The 19,741-nt window shown below is 56.9% G+C and overlaps 8 protein-coding genes across 8 annotated transcripts; 5 read left to right on the top strand and 3 right to left on the bottom strand.

Moving 5' to 3' along the window:
- The first annotated feature begins 318 nt into the window (after window positions 1-318).
- On the top strand, window positions 319-2,347 carry EV422DRAFT_552259 (uncharacterized protein). The gene is made up of 2 exons (XM_053071871.1): window positions 319-674; window positions 742-2,347. Exons 1-2 carry the CDS (start codon window positions 417-419, stop codon window positions 2,122-2,124), a joined length of 1,641 nt encoding a protein of 546 aa, XP_052930096.1. The 5' UTR covers window positions 319-416; the 3' UTR covers window positions 2,125-2,347.
- Window positions 2,318-4,575, top strand: EV422DRAFT_616266 (P-loop containing nucleoside triphosphate hydrolase protein; the record flags this gene model as incomplete). Its single annotated transcript, XM_053073962.1, has 4 exons — window positions 2,318-3,042; window positions 3,425-3,716; window positions 3,802-4,045; window positions 4,137-4,575. Exons 1-4 carry the CDS (start codon window positions 2,596-2,598, stop codon window positions 4,573-4,575), a joined length of 1,422 nt encoding a protein of 473 aa, XP_052930097.1. The 5' UTR covers window positions 2,318-2,595.
- Window positions 4,576-5,794: 1,219 nt separating this feature from the next.
- Window positions 5,795-7,443, top strand: EV422DRAFT_14475 (uncharacterized protein). The gene is made up of 2 exons (XM_053064838.1): window positions 5,795-5,924; window positions 6,039-7,443. The coding sequence occupies exon 2, from the start codon at window positions 6,040-6,042 to the stop codon at window positions 7,360-7,362; it is 1,323 nt and encodes a 440-aa protein (XP_052930098.1). The 5' UTR covers window positions 5,795-5,924; window position 6,039; the 3' UTR covers window positions 7,363-7,443.
- Window positions 7,444-11,434: 3,991 nt separating this feature from the next.
- EV422DRAFT_562911 (acyl-CoA-binding protein) lies at window positions 11,435-12,357 on the bottom strand (the record flags this gene model as incomplete). The annotated part of the gene is made up of 4 exons (XM_053072007.1): window positions 11,435-11,502; window positions 11,578-11,640; window positions 11,957-12,074; window positions 12,331-12,357. 4 exons carry the CDS (start codon window positions 12,355-12,357, stop codon window positions 11,435-11,437), a joined length of 276 nt encoding a protein of 91 aa, XP_052930099.1.
- Window positions 12,358-12,779: 422 nt separating this feature from the next.
- EV422DRAFT_502593 (uncharacterized protein) lies at window positions 12,780-15,035 on the top strand (the record flags this gene model as incomplete). The annotated part of the gene is made up of 1 exon (XM_053068279.1): window positions 12,780-15,035. The coding sequence occupies one exon, from the start codon at window positions 12,780-12,782 to the stop codon at window positions 15,033-15,035; it is 2,256 nt and encodes a 751-aa protein (XP_052930100.1).
- Window positions 15,036-15,576: 541 nt separating this feature from the next.
- EV422DRAFT_488579 (uncharacterized protein) lies at window positions 15,577-16,495 on the bottom strand (the record flags this gene model as incomplete). Its single annotated transcript, XM_053067426.1, has 3 exons — window positions 15,577-15,762; window positions 15,832-15,959; window positions 16,267-16,495. Coding segments are annotated over 3 exons (543 nt in total), but the record flags the coding sequence as incomplete, so codon positions are not given.
- Window positions 16,496-16,992: 497 nt separating this feature from the next.
- On the top strand, window positions 16,993-18,097 carry EV422DRAFT_511676 (splicing factor 3B subunit 5/RDS3 complex subunit 10). The gene is made up of 5 exons (XM_053069030.1): window positions 16,993-17,059; window positions 17,129-17,174; window positions 17,243-17,383; window positions 17,715-17,902; window positions 17,965-18,097. Exons 1-4 carry the CDS (start codon window positions 17,017-17,019, stop codon window positions 17,740-17,742), a joined length of 258 nt encoding a protein of 85 aa, XP_052930102.1. The 5' UTR covers window positions 16,993-17,016; the 3' UTR covers window positions 17,743-17,902; window positions 17,965-18,097.
- A 454-nt stretch (window positions 18,098-18,551) lies between these two features.
- Window positions 18,552-19,591, bottom strand: EV422DRAFT_511679 (synaptobrevin). Its single transcript, XM_053069031.1, has 2 exons — window positions 19,216-19,591; window positions 18,552-19,134 (listed from the first exon to the last, which is right to left on the bottom strand). The coding sequence occupies exons 1-2, from the start codon at window positions 19,294-19,296 to the stop codon at window positions 19,015-19,017; spliced, it is 201 nt and encodes a 66-aa protein (XP_052930103.1). The 5' UTR covers window positions 19,297-19,591; the 3' UTR covers window positions 18,552-19,014.
- Window positions 19,592-19,741: the final 150 nt, after the last annotated feature.

The raw sequence follows: 19,741 nt of genomic DNA on the forward strand, positions 1-19,741 counted from the left end.
GCGCTGATGATGTGGTCGGTGAGGGCGAGGGGTGGGGGCGTTGCGGTAGCGGCCAACATTGCTTGCGCTTTTTCTGTGAGCTGCTGAGCAGACAGGAGGGAGGTAGCGAAGGAGCGATGGTGGGGAGGGGCCACTTCAGGTCCTACTGGATGGAGTTGCGAGCGAGCGTTTGACGGTCTTCGTGGCTGCGTTCCTGGACATCCATCGTCTGGACATGACATGCGGGGGGGGGGGTCGTGTCCGAATGCGTCCGAGTCGCAGCCCACAACAGCCTCCCGCGCGCGTCACAGCCAATGGGGTTCGGCCTCACCCTAACAGCTCATGGACGGAAAGGGCCAGGACCAACAAGACAGAGGAACGTTCCCTGTTCTGTTCACCTCCGCCGTTCGCCCCAACAAGAGTCCGGCACAAACCCCATGCGCCAACAACGCATAGTCATCCTAGGCGCTGGTATCTCCGGCCTCTCCGCCGCCTGGTACCTTGCACGGTACGCCGGCGCCGCCGCTGCGACGCGAGCACTACCCCCGCTCAAGATCACCGTCGTGGAGAAACAGCCGCGGGTGGGTGGATGGGTGCAGACTTTGCGAAACAACGGCGACGACGGTGATGTGTTTGAGCTGGGACCGCGGACGCTCAGACCGGTCGGAGTACCGGGGGCGACTACGTTGGAGATGGTAAGGTTTCGACTTCATCCTACTCCTTGGTATGCCCACCCGTTTATGAATATTTCCATCCCCACAGGTCCACAAGCTAAACCTCCAACCCCACCTCCTAACAACCTCCAAAACCTCCCCCGCCGCCCTCAACCGCTACATCTACGCTCAAAACTCCCTCCACCACCTCCCGACCTCCCCACTCGACCTCCTCCTCCCCTGGCGCTCCCAATCCCACTCCCCGCTGCTAAAAGGTATCCTCCCCAGCATCCTCCGCGAGCCCTTCGTCAAACCCCGCCCCCCACCACCGGATCCGGAGACGGGGTACGCGGATGAATCGGTACATTCGTTTGTGTCCAGACGGTTTGGCGTGCGGGTTGCGGATAATCTTGTGAGCGCCGTGTTGCATGGGATATATGCGGGGGATGCGAGGCGGTTGAGTGTGCGGAGTGTTATGCCGGTGCTGTGGGATGCGGAGAGTAGGTCTGGGAGTGTTATTCGGGGGCTTGTTGCGCCGGCTCCGCCAAAAGCATCAGTGAAGACACCATTTGCGATTGGCGATGGAGAGGAATCCGCGGAGGAGTTCATCGCCGATGTGCAAAAGAACGCGAGCATTTATTCCTTCAAGGGTGGCGTGCAGACCCTCACCGACGCGCTCAAAACCGACTTGTTGAGTCGCAACTCCACCGACGTGCAGGTCGAGATCCTACAGGGCACCGTCGACCGGTTAGATCTCCCCCCAAACCCAGACTCCCCCGCCAACGTCCACCTCACATCCAGCCCCACCCCCCTCCGCGCCGACCACATCATCTCCTCTCTCGCCGCCTGGGACCTCCAACGCCTCCTCCCCCCCACATCCCCTCTCATCCCCCTTCTCGACACCATCAAAGGCGTGACGGTGGGTACAGTCAACTACCTCCTCCGCGGCGCACCTACGACCGTCCTACCCGTCAACGGGTTCGGATACCTCGTCCCGATCACGGAACGCACGCCGATCTTGGGCACCGTGTTTGATTCATGTGCGATGCCGGTCCAGGATGTGCGCGGGGACACGACCAGGGTGACCGTGATGCTGGGCGGGCATAAATTCTCCGAGTTCTTTGGTGCCGTCGATAAGAAACTCTCCCCGGAGACGGTTCGGGCAATCGAACACGCATCCGAGGTCGCGATCCATTCCCATCTACAGATCCCGCGGCTCAACACACAGGGCGAACCGGTGGTGTTGAACCGATACACGGCGGTGCATAGGGACTGTATACCGCAGTATACGGTGGGGCATCGGGAGCGGTTGGGGAGGATGCACGGGGTGCTAGTGGGGGGCAGGATGTCAGTTTGTGGGGCGAGTTATGGGGGCGTCGGGGTGAATGATTGTGTGGTTGGCGCGAGGGATTTGGTTAGGGGGTTGGTTGAGCGGGGGTTGCAAGGGGCGGGGAAAAATGTGTCGGGGTTGGAGAAGTTCGCTGAAGAATGAGGGGTGGGCATGGCGGGATTCAGCCCTGCCACACTCGATATCCTACGCCCCACTAGATCAGCGCACCATCCTGCGATTCGCTGTATTCATATAGCCATACAGTAGCTCATAGCCCATAGACCACGGCGCATATAGCAATCTGCCAATGAACACACTCTCGAGCATTAGACTGCATATAGTAACTTTAATGTGTCATTGAGTACATATGATTCAAAAATGAGAAAACTGACTATGGCAAACAGATGAAGACCTAGTTACGGATCGTGGCTATTCCTACCTGAGCTTGAAATGAAGCAAGTTTACTGCAAAAGCTTCTGCACGTGCCGCTGGAGTGAGCGGCGTGAAGGTCTTCGCAGCCACTTATGAAGTTAAGACGCGAACCGGAGGTTCGAACACATACAGTACAGTACGATTTTGGTATCGCCTAGCACCGGCCATGACTTGATCGGCGCCACAACTGCCACCACTACCATGCTCCGCCGTCTAACGCCCGCACTGAGGCCTGCTTTGCCGTTGAAAGCCAGTCCCCTCCCACCCGGTTTTCTCGCCATCATACCCCTCCCATTCCCCGCCCGGTCCAAAAGCAGCAAAAGCAAGAAACCCGTTCCAACCCTCTCAGCCTCGGAAACACCACCCACATCACCGCCACCCGGGCCACCCACACCCGTAACCCCACCGCCAACCCCCTTCCGCACAACCTTCGACTACAAACAGAAAATACACTGGTACCCGCAACACCAGTCCCGCGCACTCCGACAACTCCGGAATGGGATACACCAGATTGACGTTGTGGTTGAGGTCCGGGACGCTAGGATTCCGTTGACGAGCAGGAATCCGAAGTTTGATGAGGTTCTGGCGAGGAGGCCTAGGCTGGTGGTTTACAATAAGGCAGATTTGGCGAATCCCAATATGAAGAAGGTGCGCGAGCAGAGTGAGCGGGCGGAGCGATAGTGAGCGGATATTTGGGTCTGCGGCGAGCGATCGCGAGGGTGTCTGCGCCGAGCGGAGCAGGATGACTACGCCGAGCGAAGCGAGGTGCAGGGTTGGTTGCCATGGGAAAGCCGGAGCGATGGTTGCGCGAGGGATAGCGAGCGAATGCCGGTGCGAGTCCCCGCGCCGCAGGCGCAACTCTAGCCGGGCAGTACATGCGAGCGATTAGCCGAAGGGTCGTTTTCATCACACATCGGCCAACATCATTGTCGAAAAAGTGAAGCGAGCAGGGGTTTGTTTTATCCCGCTCTCAATCCGCCGATCACTTTGCTTTCAACTCGTGGCTGACTCATTGCATGGCGGTTCACAGATCATTATAGAAGGCTTCAAGAGAAACTCGGCGGATCCAGTGATCTTCACACAGGGAACAAAAGACGAGCATGCAAAGCGGATTTTGGATTGGGCATTAGGTGCGCACTTTGATACAAATGCGGAGAAGAACATGCCAGGGATGTGGGCGTTGACTAGGCTCTTGCTGTTCGTAGAAAAATATCGCGAAGCGCCGCATAGATACCCTTACATGTCGATAGTGATTGTCGGCTTACCCAACGTCGGCAAGTCCACCATTATCAATTCGCTGCGGCGTTCGGGCGTGTCCAAAGGTAGGTCGTCACAATCACAGATGCCTTTGTTCGTGCATTCCCAACATCCAATCTCACCCATACCTCCACTCCCACCCCAACGCAGGTAAAGTCAGCGCAGTAGGACCCAAAGCAGGCGTAACCCGCGCGATTCAAATGCGGGTCAAAATCTGGGAAAAGCCGCCGATCTACCTCGTCGACACCCCCGGTATCTTCGACCCGCACATCTCGCACCCGATGCAGGGGCTGAAGATTGCGCTGACGGGCGCGACGAACGATCGGTTGACGGAGGAGCAGAATGTTGCGGATTATTTGCTGTTTAGACTGAATAATTCGGGATTGAGGGAGAAGTGCGTTTCGTTTTGTGTTTTCGTCGTTGTTCCTTGTTCCCCCTTCTGTTTGCATCTGACTGACACATTTTTGGCATTTCATCAATCACAGATACCCACCCCTCCTAAACCTAACTCACCCCACCGACTCCATCTCCTTTCTCCTTACCCACATTGCCCTCACCCACAACTTCCTCCTCTCCACCCACTCCCACTCCTCTCTTCCCCCACCCCTCCCTACCACGACCACCACCTCAACATCCCCCTTCACCCTCGCCTTTGACGAAGACGACCTTACCCACTCCCACCTTACGACGGATACCCCCTCTTTGACCACTCCGAGGAATGCGGAGGGGAAAGAGTTGGATATACCGCGGGCGGCGAGGTACTTGATTGGGTTGTTTAGGGAGGGAGTTTTTGGGGGGTTGACGTTGGATGAGGTGAGTAGGGAGGGGATGGAGAGGTGGATTAGGGGGGAGGAGGGGAAGGAGGAGATAGGTGGGGAGGAGGGGCGGGGGGGAGGTGTGGAAGTTGTAGAGCGGGACATGTAGTTAACGTGCGGTGTTGGTGGCTTTCGGATACCCGTAGATGCCTTCGTATGTAATGAAACTCGACATTACGAGCAAGGCTGCCCCATGCGAGTGGCATCACTTATTGCCGAGACTGATCAATCAACCTCAACATCCCGCCCATCCCGTGCGAGAGAAGCTGTGTAAGAACAAACTCAGCAATTAGCCCTTTAAGATCCGGCATGCAGTTGAATGGAAACTCCATGGATGTGTAGGGTGCTGTAGATATGACCAAAGATGCCACCGGTTGCCCGAGAAGTTGCCGTGGTGTGGCCCATGGCCGCGTGAAGTCCGTACCGGTGAGGCCCGGTGTTCTCTTCGAATAATACTGAGAAGTTGCCATCATCGACTGGGATACCCGAGACGCCACGGCCGCCGCTTGTTGCCTGCATCATCATCAGCATGATGCCGTTCGGTTGGTCGTTAACCCGCAATACTCGTGAATACCCATAAGTTGGCGCATCAGGCTCCTGGCCTGGATTGCACAAGAGGCGCTCGTTTTCGTCGCCGGGAAGTATGGCAGCCAACTCTTGCAGCGCCTCCTCCCGGTTGATGCCGGTGGCCTGTACTATTAACTCGTATACGTACAGTACTCCGGGTCGGTGTCCGTGAACTCATGATTCTGCGGGCACGGCATGGTTGTTATCATTGACCTCCGGGGCCAGAAGTTCTGCTCGTGTACATACGTTGGTGGAGTGGCGTTGTAGAGTCGCAAGACATCGACGTGAAACGTTGGATGTTGACGGGACAGGGTGGCCGGAAGGCGTAGCGTGAACGTGTTCGGGGTTGGTCCTGGCTTGACCACCGGAAACCGGCCGAGGTACCGGCCGGGGCAAGATCTTGAGGCTCGAGTTGGGTAGTTCCTTGTATATGGGCTCCGGGTAAGATGCGGGTATCTCATGACACTCCGACACCCCCGAGAATTCGTCGAAAATCGACTCCAATGCATCAACCTCAACGAAACGACCCCAGGACTTACACCGAACGTTCCGCCTCCCCATCCACCGCTTCCACAGCTGCCACCTCCACCTCCACCTCCACGCCATCCAAGAAAGCAAAACATCGTCATATCGAACACCACGTCACCTGCACAGATGAGATCTCGAACGTTTCTTGGTTGGCCGGCCGGTAGGTACCGTGCTTCGTTTGTGGTTTTCCTCCGCTCGTGGTTTTTCGCGAGCGTCGTGTTACTGTCAAAATCGCGAGGTGGAATCCGTTTGGAAATGTGCCACTATTTTTGGCCACGGCACTGGCAGCAACTTGGCCGCAACATTCGTAGCACGGCAGCCATATATAGCAACTGGAGCGGTCCGCCATGTGGTTGCCGGTTGGTAAGTGGAAAAGCCGCAGGGCTAAGTGAGAGTATAAGAGCAATGCCAGAAGTGTTTGCCGCCCCATCGAACGTTTTTCCAAGTTTCCAATAATATTTACAACCAGCACTTCAGAATGACCCCGCTGCTCAAGTTGGGCGTCCTTGTCCTATTGACGTCGGCTTCTGTCGCCAACGCCGACAACCACCTTCAAGCTCGCCAAGCTGTTGTCTCTGGCACTCCCGTAGCTCAGGCACCCGCAGCGACAAGCGCACCGGTGGCCGCCGCACCTGCAGCGCCAGTAGCAAGTACTCCCGCCGCCGCAGCGCCTCCCGCGACTCCGGCCGCCCCAGCGGCAACTTCGGCTGCAGCTGCAGCGCCCGTAGTGCCCGCGGCTCCGGTGGTGACATCCGTCGTAGTACCAGTAGTGCTACCGTCGGTGACGGCCGTGATTCCAGTTGTCTCCACACCAGTTCCTCTCGTTGTGAGCTCCATTCCAATCCCCGCAGTGTCCTCAACTTCGGTACGAGCCAGCACGACATCTACTCCGACATCTCGGGTTCCCACCTCGACCCTAGCGGAGACGTCGACAACCTCCACAGTGTTACCCGCAGCGACGGCGTTACCTGCGGCGACGGCAAATATCATTGCGCCAAATACGGACCCAGTGAACCAGGAGTACTCGTCGTTCTCTCAAACGGCAGTTATCGGGATATCTGTTGCAGCAGGGGCCATCGTCGTCGGAGCAGTCTCCATCTTCGTGTTCAGAAAGGTTGCGAATAGCCGGGCCAGGAACGGTAAATCAGCTCAACTTGCTTTTGCGGTTCACACGAGAAGAAAGACACACAGTGGAAACGGAGGAAAGGCGATGGTATCCAGCAATGCCAACAGTCAATCGACGCTTGTTAGCAACACATCCGTGAATGATGTTCATGCGGGTCAGCCGGGAAGCGCCATTGAGCACCCGTCCTTTGGTCGCGTCAAGCACGACGGACCCGGTGTCGAGGGGCTGCACGCCAGCCCTGCTGACCACGAGTACTACCACCAGCCCACCTCGCAAGTCATCAATGTTGCGCCGACACCCACTGGCAGGATGATACCAGAGGGTTATTACTACGACCCATACACCTACGCACATCCGACGGAGATGATGGCATCGGTCGCCGCGGTCGCTTCCATCCCACATCCTCACCCTCACGCCCACCCACAACCCCACCACTACCAGCAGCCAATGTACTATGAGGTTGACCCGTCCCACGATCCAAACATGAGCATGCCGCGCCCAATCCCACCGCACATGGCGGGCATACCGCACGGACAGTATCCAACTGAAGTGTACGAGGTGTACTACCCACAACAACCATACCACCCGCAGCCATCATTGACTCGACAGCCATCATTGGAGGAAATGTATTACCCCGCAGCAGAGGATGAAAGCGGTAGCAATAGAGGTCATTAGCCTATTAGATCTAGAGTAATTCATTCGTAGGTGCAACAGTGATCCATTGGAATATTGCTCCTGTGTATCATAGAGAGCGCGTATTGAGCCGAACACAATCAACGATTTTGGGACTGCTTGTCGTACATGCATCAAATAGAGCGCCCCGGGTAGAATCGACCGATGGTTCAAGAGGTTCCTCCGGCTCGGTTCCCTTCTGAGAGACGTCGGAGGTTGCGAGTAGGAATACGAGCGGCGGTGATAACGCGACGCGTTCCTTCCTTCCTGCGCTCTTCCGGGCGGGGAAGGGCAGTATTTGGCGACGGCGGGTTTGGAGGGTTGCGAGTGGGTTGGGGGAGGAGTGGAATGGGAGGGAGACTAAAAAAAGACCCGAGTGTCAAATAGTCTGGAGACGTATAAAAGCAGGAGGGTCTCGCTGGCGCCCCTTTTCTTGGCCGCACGTTACGCGTCTTGCGAGCTCCTCTTTCCACCTTTTCACCCCTGAATCATCAATAGGCAGAATGGCTGTAACAACTCTCGACATCTCCTTTCATCACGCTCATAAGCGTTTTGAATCCACAACCCAACTCGTTGGAGTGCTTATCTTCTTGAGTCTGTTTCCGCTGACCATTGTGCAATCTGCTTTCCAAGTCGAATTGGAGAGACGGAGTAAGTCTTCTTTTTTGTATGCTTATGCAGAGTAGAACAATAAAAATGAACAGTATCCCTTTCTTTTTACAGAGTCCGAACGCAAGCAGCTGCGTGATAACGCAAACGCTGTCAATACAATATTTGACGAGGTGGAGCGAATGCGGGCGGCACGAGGAGGCAAGCGCCCTTTGAAGATTCTCGCTGTCGGAAAGAAGCCTCTACCGATACCTGTAGATTGTCATGACAAAGCTGACACCTCTTCTCGGCATTGATCCACTGAGATCCACTGCTTGCGGAGAAGGTGTCGCGTTTGAATCGCGATGACGAGCTCCTACAAAGAATGGTTGATGATTGGCCTGATGGTTTCCCGGCTCGTTTCCAGCTCTGTGCCGCGCGCATTCGTTCCTGGATGAGCGTCACCATGTCGCCCATACGCTTCATCCATACGTCAGCGGGGGTGTGGGCTTCCTCTTGCATGCCCATGTTGCGCGGGGTCTGAGGATGGAAACCGAGGTCGGCCTGAAAGGGGGTCATTCCAGTGCTGGCGTTGACGCTATCGTTGTATCCGAACTCCAGCGCCGAGATGTAGCGACTCCAATTTCGCCCATTGAGGTCTGGGTTCGCCGCTATCATCTGTTTGATGGTCTGGATGGCGCGTTCTGACTGACCGTCGGATTGTTGATGGTTCGCGGTCGCTATTGCTGTGTGGAAACCCATATAATCGGGTATGGTTCTCCACATCTCCGAGGTGAGCTTCGAGTCGCGGTCGGTGACGATAGTGGTCGGTATACCATGTAAGCGGACGATGTTGTCGACGAAAAGTTGGCCAAACCCTTCCGCAGTGATCGTGCAGTGAGTAGGAACGAGGTGCACGCGCTTCGTCAAGCGGCAGACAAACACCGCAAGGAGGTCACGCCCGCAGTCGTCCTCAGGCATGTAGGCAAAGTCGACCGGGTGTTACGAGCATGTCCGCTACTTTTCACGGGGCCTGAGGGCGGATCTGCGCGTACCCATCATCGCCCAGCACCAGGCCATGGAATTGACGGTTGAGGACATGCACGACATTGCAAACCGTCTTGATGTGGCCCTCAACGGCGCTCGCCCCGACTACGTAGGGCCTTCGGCCACCGCCCCATGTTTGCTTCTTCGTCCACCCCTAAACCCCTGCCCGCGCTCCCCGCCCCGGCCAACCCCTGGCCGTTGAAACGAGGCGCGGCCGTCCAGCAGATCAAGGCGGAACCACAACTCAAACGACCGCGGCTGATGGTACCACGACTGACCCCAGAGGAGCGCGACCGTTGCATGCCGGAACGGCCTCTGTTTACGGTGCCGCCAACCCGGACATCTCGCCGCGCAGCGCCCGACATCCAACAAATTGAAACGGACGCACCTCCGACGCCAGGGGCGGCTGGCGGCGCCATGGTCCTCCACCCTGACCGCGAAGCTCAAGTGGATTTTTAGAGGGTCCCGGGGCGACGACCACGCCACTGGGACCCTACCAAGGTCGCCCACCCGACACCGCTTCGGGCCCGCCCAAGAGACGACGCCCGCAAGCCCACCGCGATGACGAGCTCAGGCCCCCGAAACGCGTGCGCTTCGTAAACCATACAACTGTCCGCTACTTTGAGAAACACCGACCTCCACACTCCCGGTCGCCGCGGACCATATCCAACGAAACCTCAGAACCTCTTTCCATCGAACCCCCTCCGCGCTCAGAACCCTACGAACCTCCCGTTGACAACGAACCACCCGAACCCCTTTCCATTCAACCACGATCCCTGGGACACTCTGAACCTACCACTGATTCCCCTACGCCGAAACCCCCGCACAAAGACAAACCACAATTCCTCGAACACTCTGAACCTACCACTGAATCCCCGACGTCCACATGTGGGTCCACAACCCTAACCCGGTTAGGGTTACCAACCCTAATCCCCAACCTCACAACCCTAGCCCGGGTAGGGTTACCAACCCTGATCCCCAACTTCACAACCCTAACCCGGTGATAACCCTAATCCCCAACAAACCACAATTCCTCGAACACTCCGAACCAACCACTGAACCCCCGACGTTCACACCCCGCACATACAGTAGACGCCACAACCATCATGGACCCCCGAGAGCCCCAGGACCCGTCGCCGTCGCAGCCGCGCAAACCTCGCGCAATCTCTGATTCACGGCTACAACCACAGACGACTGCAAGAGTACGACTTGAAGATACAATACCTCCCCGGAGAGACGAACACGCTCGCGGACTTGCTATCCCGTCGGCCAGACTATGCTCCTCGCTGTGTCAAGTGCCAGTCGCGGGCACAAGTCGAAACTTCCTCCATCGTTCTCAACACCAGCACCGATCTGCACCAGGAAGTGAAGACCCTCCTCGAAACGGACGACTACGGCCATAAGATCCTCGCCGCCCTGGCTCTTCCGGAGGCCAGGCGATCCCAGCACGAACCCCGATTTCATACGTCCGACGGGTTGCTATACTACGACAACCGCCTATACATCCCGAAAGGACCCCTGCGTGATCAACTCCTCTTCGACGCCCACGCAGCCGACGCGGCAGGATGATCATATACCAGCTGTACCACGCGTCGAAGCAATCTTGTGAGAAGTTCGTCAGCCGGCTCCTCAGTTCTCTCTTCCGGCCGACGGCCGGCAATTTCCACCCGGTACCACCGCGCCTGAGCACCGACATGTTGTCTTGCTCCCGCCGCATCCCGGTTCCTCATCGAACCCAAAAGCCTGGCCAACGACTGACCCGGCGCCACGCTCATCGTGTCCAATCCGAAACTCTCTCCGGTAACGATGTCCTGGAGGTGCCCGTCAAATATCAACTGAACCGCAGTTCCGGCAAAACGGGTACCACCGGCACTCGGTATGCCAAATCTCGTTTGAAACCCACCCCCCCCCCCCCCCCCCCCCCCCCCCGGCCTCCCCGTGAGCCCTGTGTCGTTGTTCCCCGGCCTCGATCTCCCCGGCCTCGCTCCGGCCGCGCCCCGCGAGACCCAGTCCTACGGCTACCGGGAGGGGGGTTGAAGCCTTGTGGACTAGCCATCAACGGAGCTGGCATGGTTTCGACGGCAGGTGGAGGGGAGCGTGACTTGCAGACATCTGGACCAACTGGAGAACACGCCCCTTCGGTTCTTAGAGGAAAAACCCAAAGTGGGAATGTCTGCTGGGCGGTCCGGATCTACTGTACGTACGTCCATATAAAGACACCATCGACATCGCCAGAACATGACCAACGCCCCACTGTCTCCAAGTACTTTCTCCACGGCGAGCCCGCTCCGACTGGGGAAACAGCAACAACAAGCAGGTTTGGTATCTCACTAAACATTTCTGATTAACGGGTACGCTCAAGGAATATCACTTCAAGTTGGGCATGTTGATAAGGGGTCCTAATATGTCGGGAATGTGTTGTTCGCTATTTTGACTAAATTTACTGCTTGGTCTGAAGGGACTTAACGAGAGCGATGTACTGCTTCTGAGCGTCCTCCTTGCTGGTTCCTAGATTTGAGGAAGGGTGCATTTGAATTTTGGAATTGCCAGACGGGATGGCGGGGTGTGATGTGATGGACTTACCCTTCAGCTTGGTCCAGGCGTCCCACTTGGCCTTGCCTTGGAGGTCGAACATGCCGGGCTTGGCTGAAAAGAAGAGGGACGGGCATATCGGTTAGCTCAGTGTCAGGCAGGTCAGCAAGATGAACATAGTCCAGACGGGCATATCGGTTAGCTCAGTGTCAGGCAGGTCAGCAAGATGAACATAGTCCAGACTTCGCAACCCCTATGCTCCGCCCTCGGTCAGGCCGTCCCTCCACCGGAATGACAGACCATTGTTGCCCGCCTCGCCTGTGCTGCTTTGGCCCCCCTCCCATATCCGACCGCTCGACCGCCCTCCTCTCCCTCAACGCAACACGCATCGCCAATCGAAATCAGAGTCTGCCTTCCTGGCGCTACTTACAGGTGTCATTGTCACCAACAATAGACTGCTTGAACAGACCGTAGAGCTCAAGAAGCTCGTCGTTGCTGGGCTTGTAGGTCAAGTTCTTGACGTCGGCGGCGGCTTGCACGAAGTCGGCCTGTTTCGGAGATGGTAAGCGTGAGATGCGTGATCAGGCAGGGGTGGAAATCCCAAAGAGTTGGCATCGCTACACATCTTCTTTATCTGGCCTGCGTGCCTCCCATTACTGGTCTGGGGGCGAGCTCTCCGACCCCTGAGAAGAATGCCATCTTTCCCACGCTCCTTTGATAGATCATCTTGACCCGCCCATCCCACGAAGGCCAAGATCACCCATCAAAAGGCAACACCAACCCTCTCCCACCAGGCATACTTACGTTTCCGGTGCTTGCGGGGTCAGACATTGTTGCGATGAAGGAGTCGGCTATAAAGATTGGTTTTTGCTGTTGTGTTGAGCGGGCGGTCCCTCTCTCGCAGTGTCTCTTATGCGTTGTGACGCCCGCACCACCGGAGCAAAGCGACATGTGCCATTCTGCCGTTCTGTGACTCACACACGCGCCGTGAAACGGTCACCTGCTGGATCTATGTCTGCTTACGTCACGCGAAGTCCCGCTGGCTGTCACCTCATCCTCCGCCTTTTGCATACCCGGTACCATCCAAGAAACTCTCCCAGATGCAACATACCTGCGCATAGTCCATCATTGTCTACAGCTTTCCGCATAGTCACCGCCGTCGTCCTCATAACCCGCTGGATTTTCCCAGTTCACACCACGTTTTCGTTGCGTCGGGGTTGAGCAGGCCGGCTCGTGCACAACCAGTATACACAATGACATCCACCCTCGCCACCCCACCTCCCCACCTCAAACGAGCATCCACAACCGACTTCCACCCCACACGCCACACCCGCACGTCATCCGACACCATTCCCCGGCGAACAAAGAGCGGCGCATCAAAACTGAAATGGCCGTCTCTCAAACCCGCAAAAGCGGAGTACGATCCAGACGGGACCGTGGTGGATTTGAGCGATGTTGGGCTTGACGGTGGGCATGTGGGACGGACGCGGAGTAGGGTGTTAGTTGATGGACATCGACATGCGCGGGCGGTCTCCGCTTCCGCGATGTCGCTTACGCGGTCGGTGAGTGTCGAGTCCAATGCGTCACTGCCGGGGCCGAGAAGGTGGAGGAGGGGGTTGAAGGGGTTGTTGTCTGGGCGAAGGGGTGGAAATGGGAAGGGAGATGGGATGATCAACGCAGGTGAATATGACGGCAGCGCCCTATCGATCCAAACCAACGATGACGACGACATTCCGACGGACCTGTACACGTCAAGCTGGCGTGGGTTCCCGTTTGCGCCGGGGAATGCAGCTGGCAGGGAGATTGAGAAGGATCCGGTGAAGGCGGCAGCGGACTTTGATGAGTTGGTGGCGGGGTGGGGACGGTGTACGGCCGATGGTGGACGAACAGAAGATGGGGGAAGTAACGGAAGACAGAACGGTGCACCCTCTGCAACGCCTAAAAAGCCCGGCACACACCGGCTAGTCGACCGACTCAAAGCATACGAGAACCCCGACGCCCATCAAGTAGCGTCGGAACAATATGCCTCCAATGCTACGCTCAACGCCTCGGACGAAAACGAGGACGAGTACAGCGCCACGCAATCGAGTTCCCTCAGCGAGGACGAAGTGCGGGATGGGGAAGAGTACGGGCTGTTTACGCGGAGTCGGAAGAGTCGGAGTATCCGGAGCGCCGCGAGCAGCCGGCAGGGGAGTCTGGCGCGCCGGCCGCGCGGGAGTGCCAGCGGCCGGGCCGAAACGGAGTCCTCGGGAAGTCTTGGGGCGGTTGTCGACGATGATGCTGTCTGGCAACGTGGCCTGGTCACTGTATCGGCGCCATCAACGCTATCTCGTCCCAGTACACCCATCCAACATGACTCGCCTTCCACTACCCCCGACGAAGGCGGCCAGCAACAACAGAAGCAGCAACCTGTACCCCTACCCCGTCCAACCCGCCGCATCCGCTTCGAATCCATCTGCGCCCAAGTCCTTGGTCCGAACTGGCTCGATCAAATCACCCCACCACCCAAACCCACGCCTTCCACCACCATACCAACCACAACAGCGTCAACACCACACCCACTCCTCCGCACCCGCACGCCGACAACGCCGAAGGGAACCGATAGCTCTTTGCTGGATCTGTTTGAGTTTGATTTGTTGCTGCATGAACGGCAGAGGATGGAGTTGAGGCAGCGGAGGGGGAGGAGGCGGGGGAGCGGGGGCGGTGGCGGCGGTTATCCGGCCACTGGGAATAAAGCGGAGGGGGGCGAGGAGGGGTGGGGTGGGTGGGTCGGCAAACTGCTCCTCTCGCGGGACCGCACCCCTGCGCATGCCACGGCTCGCCCATCGCCCTCACCGCCGACGCCGCAGAGAGGAGGTAAACGCTCGCGACGGCCAGGACGGCGGGGCGGGTGCGGCGTACGGCGGGGGGGTTCCGGCCCCGAAACCGGCCACGGGGACGGGGACGGGGACGGGGACGAACTGGTGCATTCGATCGACTGGAGCACGCGCGCGATCGTCGCCACCCGCCGCGCCGACATGGACGCACCGCACGCCGCCAAGCTCGGCGACTCGCAACTCGCCGATCTCCAGCGCGCGTTGGAGGACGAACTGGTGGGTGGGGAGATCGATCTCGCGGTGAAACATCACCCCGTCGATGATGGACTGCACGCGGACCGTCAGGCTGCCTCAAGCGAGATGACACCCCCCCTCCACCTCGGCTCCGCGAACCTCTCCGTAGCCCTCGCGCTTCCGCCCCCGCCCCTGCACTCCCCGCCGCCCATTTCGCGGCGGTCGCGGTCATCGTTGCACCATCCGCATACGACGAATACGAAACAAACGCGCGGCGTGAGGAAGAAGAGCACGCAGGTGCCGTGGTCAAGTATGTTTTCGTATGTGAGGGAGTGGAGTGGGCTGGGGGGGTATACCGGGTTGGTGAGGTTTTTGTTTGGGGGTGGGGAGGGGAAGGGGGTGAACGAGGGGGAGGAGCGGGAGATGCGGGAGATGCAGCAGATGCGGGATTTTAGGTAACAGGTGGGGAGGGAAGGGGAGTGGGGGTTTCCATTTTTAGTGCCAGGGTGGTTTTCTTGGGTAGGGTTTGACGTGCACGGTAGTCTAACCCGCCTAGCTTAGATCTAGGTATGCAGCTGCTCAAACCCACCATCCTCCCTCCGCATACCGATACCTTAGTTGTTAGCGGCGGCCTTTCTGCAGAGCGGCCTTTCTGATGCAACTGTAACGTCTTCTCTGATACTGCTTTTTCGACCGATTGTCGTCACGAAGTTTTTAGCATTCGCTCGTTCTCATTATGGCATGGTGTTCATTCTTGCCAATGAGAGCGTCGGCAGAGTAGATATAGCTGTTGCCATCTTTCCGATGAATTGGTAGGACAAACCTTCTGTTCGCAACCGCAACCGCAACCGTCTCCACGCGTACTGTCGCACTTTGAAGCGCCTCACCGCGAAGAGACGCACAATTTTTCAAATCTCCCTTCCCGCTGCAAATGCACCCTCGAAGCGTTTGCCTAAAAGATCATCTCTGTTCTCCGCCCAAATTTCTTTCGTGTGCGTTTTTATCGGTACAAGTAATCAGCCTTCAAGTTCCTCGCCAGTTCCGGCTCCCACTTGTCCCCGTTCGCCAGCAGCTTCTCCTTATTGTACAGCAGCTCCTCACGGGTCTCTGTCGTAAACTCAAAGTTTTGCGACTCGACGATGGCGTCTACGGGGCAGGCTTCTTGGCAGAAACCACAGTAGATGCACTAAATCATGAAGGAGAGACGTGGGTGAGTGATGTGGGAGGAAGATGAAAGATGGGGATTTTTACGCACCTTTGTCATGTCGATGTCGTAACGGGTTGTTCGACGACTTCCGTCCTCACGAGGCTCGGCTTCGATCGTGATTGCTTGCGCGGGGCAGACGGCTTCACATAGCTTGCAAGCAATGCAGCGTTCCTCGCCTAATCAATAGTAATCATACACTGATGTCAGCTCTCCAGTCCCACAAAAATATCTGTGATTGTATGGTGGAAGAACCACGATGGATGATGGCGCAAACGATATCCTGCTCGCTCCGCTCACGAAAACGAGATTGGGCTACGTGCGTGAGGGGAGTATTGCGCCCTCGGCGCAATGTGGTGCTCGCTCCGCTCGCGAAGGCGTTCGCTCTGGTCGAGCTCGCAAACCCTCGGTCCCCCCAGACCGACCCAAAGTCCCTACGCTCAGGCTCCCAGCCCGAAACTCCCTCGCCACGCTCGGTCCCCTTACCAGTCGGGTATCTCCTCAACGCATGCTCCCCCCTAAACCTCGGGCTGATCGGCCCCTTCTCATGCGGATACATAATCGTATAAGGCGGCTTAAACATCTGCTCCAAGACAAGCCACATGGTGCGGACGATATCGGTGAAAAACATTTCCGTCGCGACCCTGTCCATCACGGGCTGGTGCATGTGGGCATCGGGGTTCTCGGCTTCGCGCTGGGCTCGCTTGCCGCGCACGCTGAGGGTGTCGGCCGTGGAGCGATGGGCATTGCGGGTCGCTGGGTGGGGCGGGGACGTTAGATTGGGGGAGTGCGATTTGAGGGGTGGGAAAACTAGCACCATCGGGTGGGATATTCGGGGGAGTTACCTGACAAAAGCGTGGGAGAGGATATCCTGATCCCTGCGGAATATGCTGCTGGCCTGAGCACCGCGAGGGCGCTGGCGGAGGGTATCAAGCGCCTGGCGAACATTGCAGCTGGTTGCGAATGAGGCAGTATGGGAACTTCCAGTGCCAGAGCGTCGTCGTCCCAAGTTGCAAGTCAGTCGAGCGGGGAGCATCATTCAATTCCAAATCAAAGTCACGTGCTCAGATCACCCTTTTTTAATGCGAAGGCTTGTCGAACGGGCAACTACGGGCAACGACGACGAACATCCTCCCCCCCAAACAGACGCCAAGGGCTATCATAACACTACCAAACCCTCCAGTCCGTTCTCCCCCCCCCCCCCCCCCCCCCCCCCCCCGTCCCCAAAGCACAACAATGTCCAGCGCGGCAATGAACGTCAACGCTCAACTAGAGCACCGTAAGTGAAATTCACTCCCCAGGCGCACTCCCCGTCCGCTCCCCCGTCCTAACCACCTCCACTGCTCAGTCCAATCCAAGCACGTCGGCACAGGGCACGCCGACACCAACAAATTGTACGTGCCTCCTCACGCCCCGTCGTCCATCCCAATCCCCCCCTAACATGATCTCGATTTCTCATTAGTGAATGGGTGGTCAACCAACATCGCGACACGTACGCCTCGATCATCGGCCACAACACGCTGCTGGCGTATGCGTCGGTGGCGGAGAACGAGAGCATGGGGAGGAAGAAGTTTGAGATGGTGGAGAAGATGTTGCAGCCTTGGTATGTTGTTTCGGGGGAGGACGAGGAGAGGGAGGGGATGGGGACGAAGGGCTGTGGGATTGGGTGGTTGAAGGGAGTTGGGGTGTTGGGAGGGTAGCAGCTTTGGGGTGCTTGAAAGGGGAGCGAGGGGGCTGAGCAATGGAGTTTGTCTGCGGCGTGAGAGTGCGGACGGGGGATGGCGTGCCGGGTCTGGGGATTCGGCGGATGTGGTGAGGTTTAAGGTGGCTCCAGCGAAGTGAGGGGAGACGAGCAACAGCGAGAATTGGGATGGCTCTGATCTGTGAGAGATGTCTTGCTAACCTTCCGATCCCTCTCTTTTCTCATCACACAGCGGCCTGCCCGTCCCACGCGACGACTGATTCGACCTCGAAAAGCATCACACGCACTCTCAACGCCGTCAGTGGACCCACTCCCTTCCTGTAAATACTTTTTCCTCAGCCGCGGCAGTGTGCCCAACGCTTTTGATACCTAGTTTGTACCATAACTTATCACGACGGAACAATCATACCAGTCTCCTGTGTATGCATTCAGTTCATACCTACATGTGGCAGCGGGACCTAAATGTTTTCAAATTGCTGTAGTCGACTGCCCCAAGATCACCGAGGAGGTCATAAAGGTCATCATTAACCACCGTAACACCACCGAACAGGAATGGAGCCGTACTGGGACCCGTGGGGAAGAGAGCAATAAGGAGTTTGCGGGATTCGATGATGATGATGCGCAGGTTTGCTTAGATTAGGTTTTTCTTTTGTTTTTGTTGTAACAATAAAGAAAGTAACGAGACACTTTTGAAGAGCAGCCTCTTGCGCACATTATGTACCACAATTGTTGGGTGTCCGTGTCCATATTCACAGAGCTCGTGGGGTTTGAACATGGTGAATGGAGGTTGAGCAGCTCCACCTGGCGACGGTCGGCGCGACTGCGCAAACATATGTGAGCGCTGAGGTTTGGCGACGAGGCGGGGGTGACTACTGTGGAGAATTGGCACAGAAGAGCTCGGCGGAGAGTCGCAGCTCGTACACGCGACCAGGGATGGACTGGTTGTCGGTGTGTTGGGCGGACATGTTCGTTGCGGGGGAGGACGAGGGCCCCATTGCCTCTATAGAGAATGTTCTTCAAAGGCCAGAAAAAAATGCTGTTTGAGTTTCGGGTGAGGAGGAGCAAAGCACGTTGTGTTACGAGTATCATTTAAATAAAACCAAGTCCAAAAAAACACGTCAAGGCGTTGACACAAAGTTCTGAGACGAAAGGCAACGGAGCGGGATGGGTATTAGCAGAAGCGGCGCGGAGAACGCTACACTCGTCAGGAAAATGCGGGGATGCTAGCGCTGAAGTCAACAACGCTATGGGTGGTTGACGTGCAAGGTGATAATTTATCCTGATGGCGTGGCGCTGTTGACCGATTTCACTACCGATACGATGATGATGATCAGGATAACGAGGACGATGGATCCGATGATCAGCTTGAGCTTCAGGTCTTTCCACCACCTAAAGAGTACAAAAGGGCGTTCGTGTGAGTCCTTTGCATACATAAAGCAAAAGCAGACGTAGCTGACGGTAAAAGCTTTTCGCCAACATCGTTCACCAGTCTATTCAGGAAACAGGCTTCAACGCTTGTAAAGAGGAAAAACTTACATCTGCCTCCTGACTTTCGTTGCCCCACGCTTGAATTGCAAAGCGCCTTGCTGCAGATCATCCGTCTTGTTTTGCAACGTTTCGAGACGTTCACCTCGTTGCATCACCTTCTCGATCTATGGAGGGAACGAGAGTGTGAGCATGCCAAATCGCCTCGCCTTGATCGCTTTACCCCGCCGACTGTTCCCCACACGTACGTTGTTGTGCATAATCCCTATGACCTCATCCACTTGGTTCTGGACTTGGGCCGTCTTGGCCGGTTGTGCGCTTCCGGACATGGTTGCAGACGAAAGGTGAGGGGGGAAGGTGGAGTAGTGATGGGTGAAAGACGCTGAACGACGCTATGCTATGCTAGACTGCGACTGCTGTTCTATGAAACAGTGAGTGGGGAGCGGGTGAGGGGATAGAAAACGGCGCATGGGAAGAGAGTGAGTGCAGTGATGGCGAAACACCTGCGGCGATTTATACGACTTGTAATGTGGGCGGCACCAACGCTTTTTTTTGAGTGCGTCTATCCAGCGACACACGACGCATCCCCGAATAAGTAATAAGTTTATCTTCCAGAGGTTAACGAATGAAAGCACCGGCAGCTGCAGGCTTGGAGCGGCCTGGAATGTCCATTTTAGATGGATGCTATCTTATGTCCATTTTAGATGGATACTATCTTTGGCATTTTATTCAAGCTCATTGTCCACTTCGAAGACAAAGACGCTCTCCGACAGA

Source organism: Fimicolochytrium jonesii (assembly GCF_025526975.1).
Source record: "Fimicolochytrium jonesii strain JEL569 chromosome Unknown EV422scaffold_1, whole genome shotgun sequence".
NCBI lineage: Eukaryota > Fungi > Chytridiomycota > Chytridiomycetes > Spizellomycetales > Powellomycetaceae > Fimicolochytrium > Fimicolochytrium jonesii.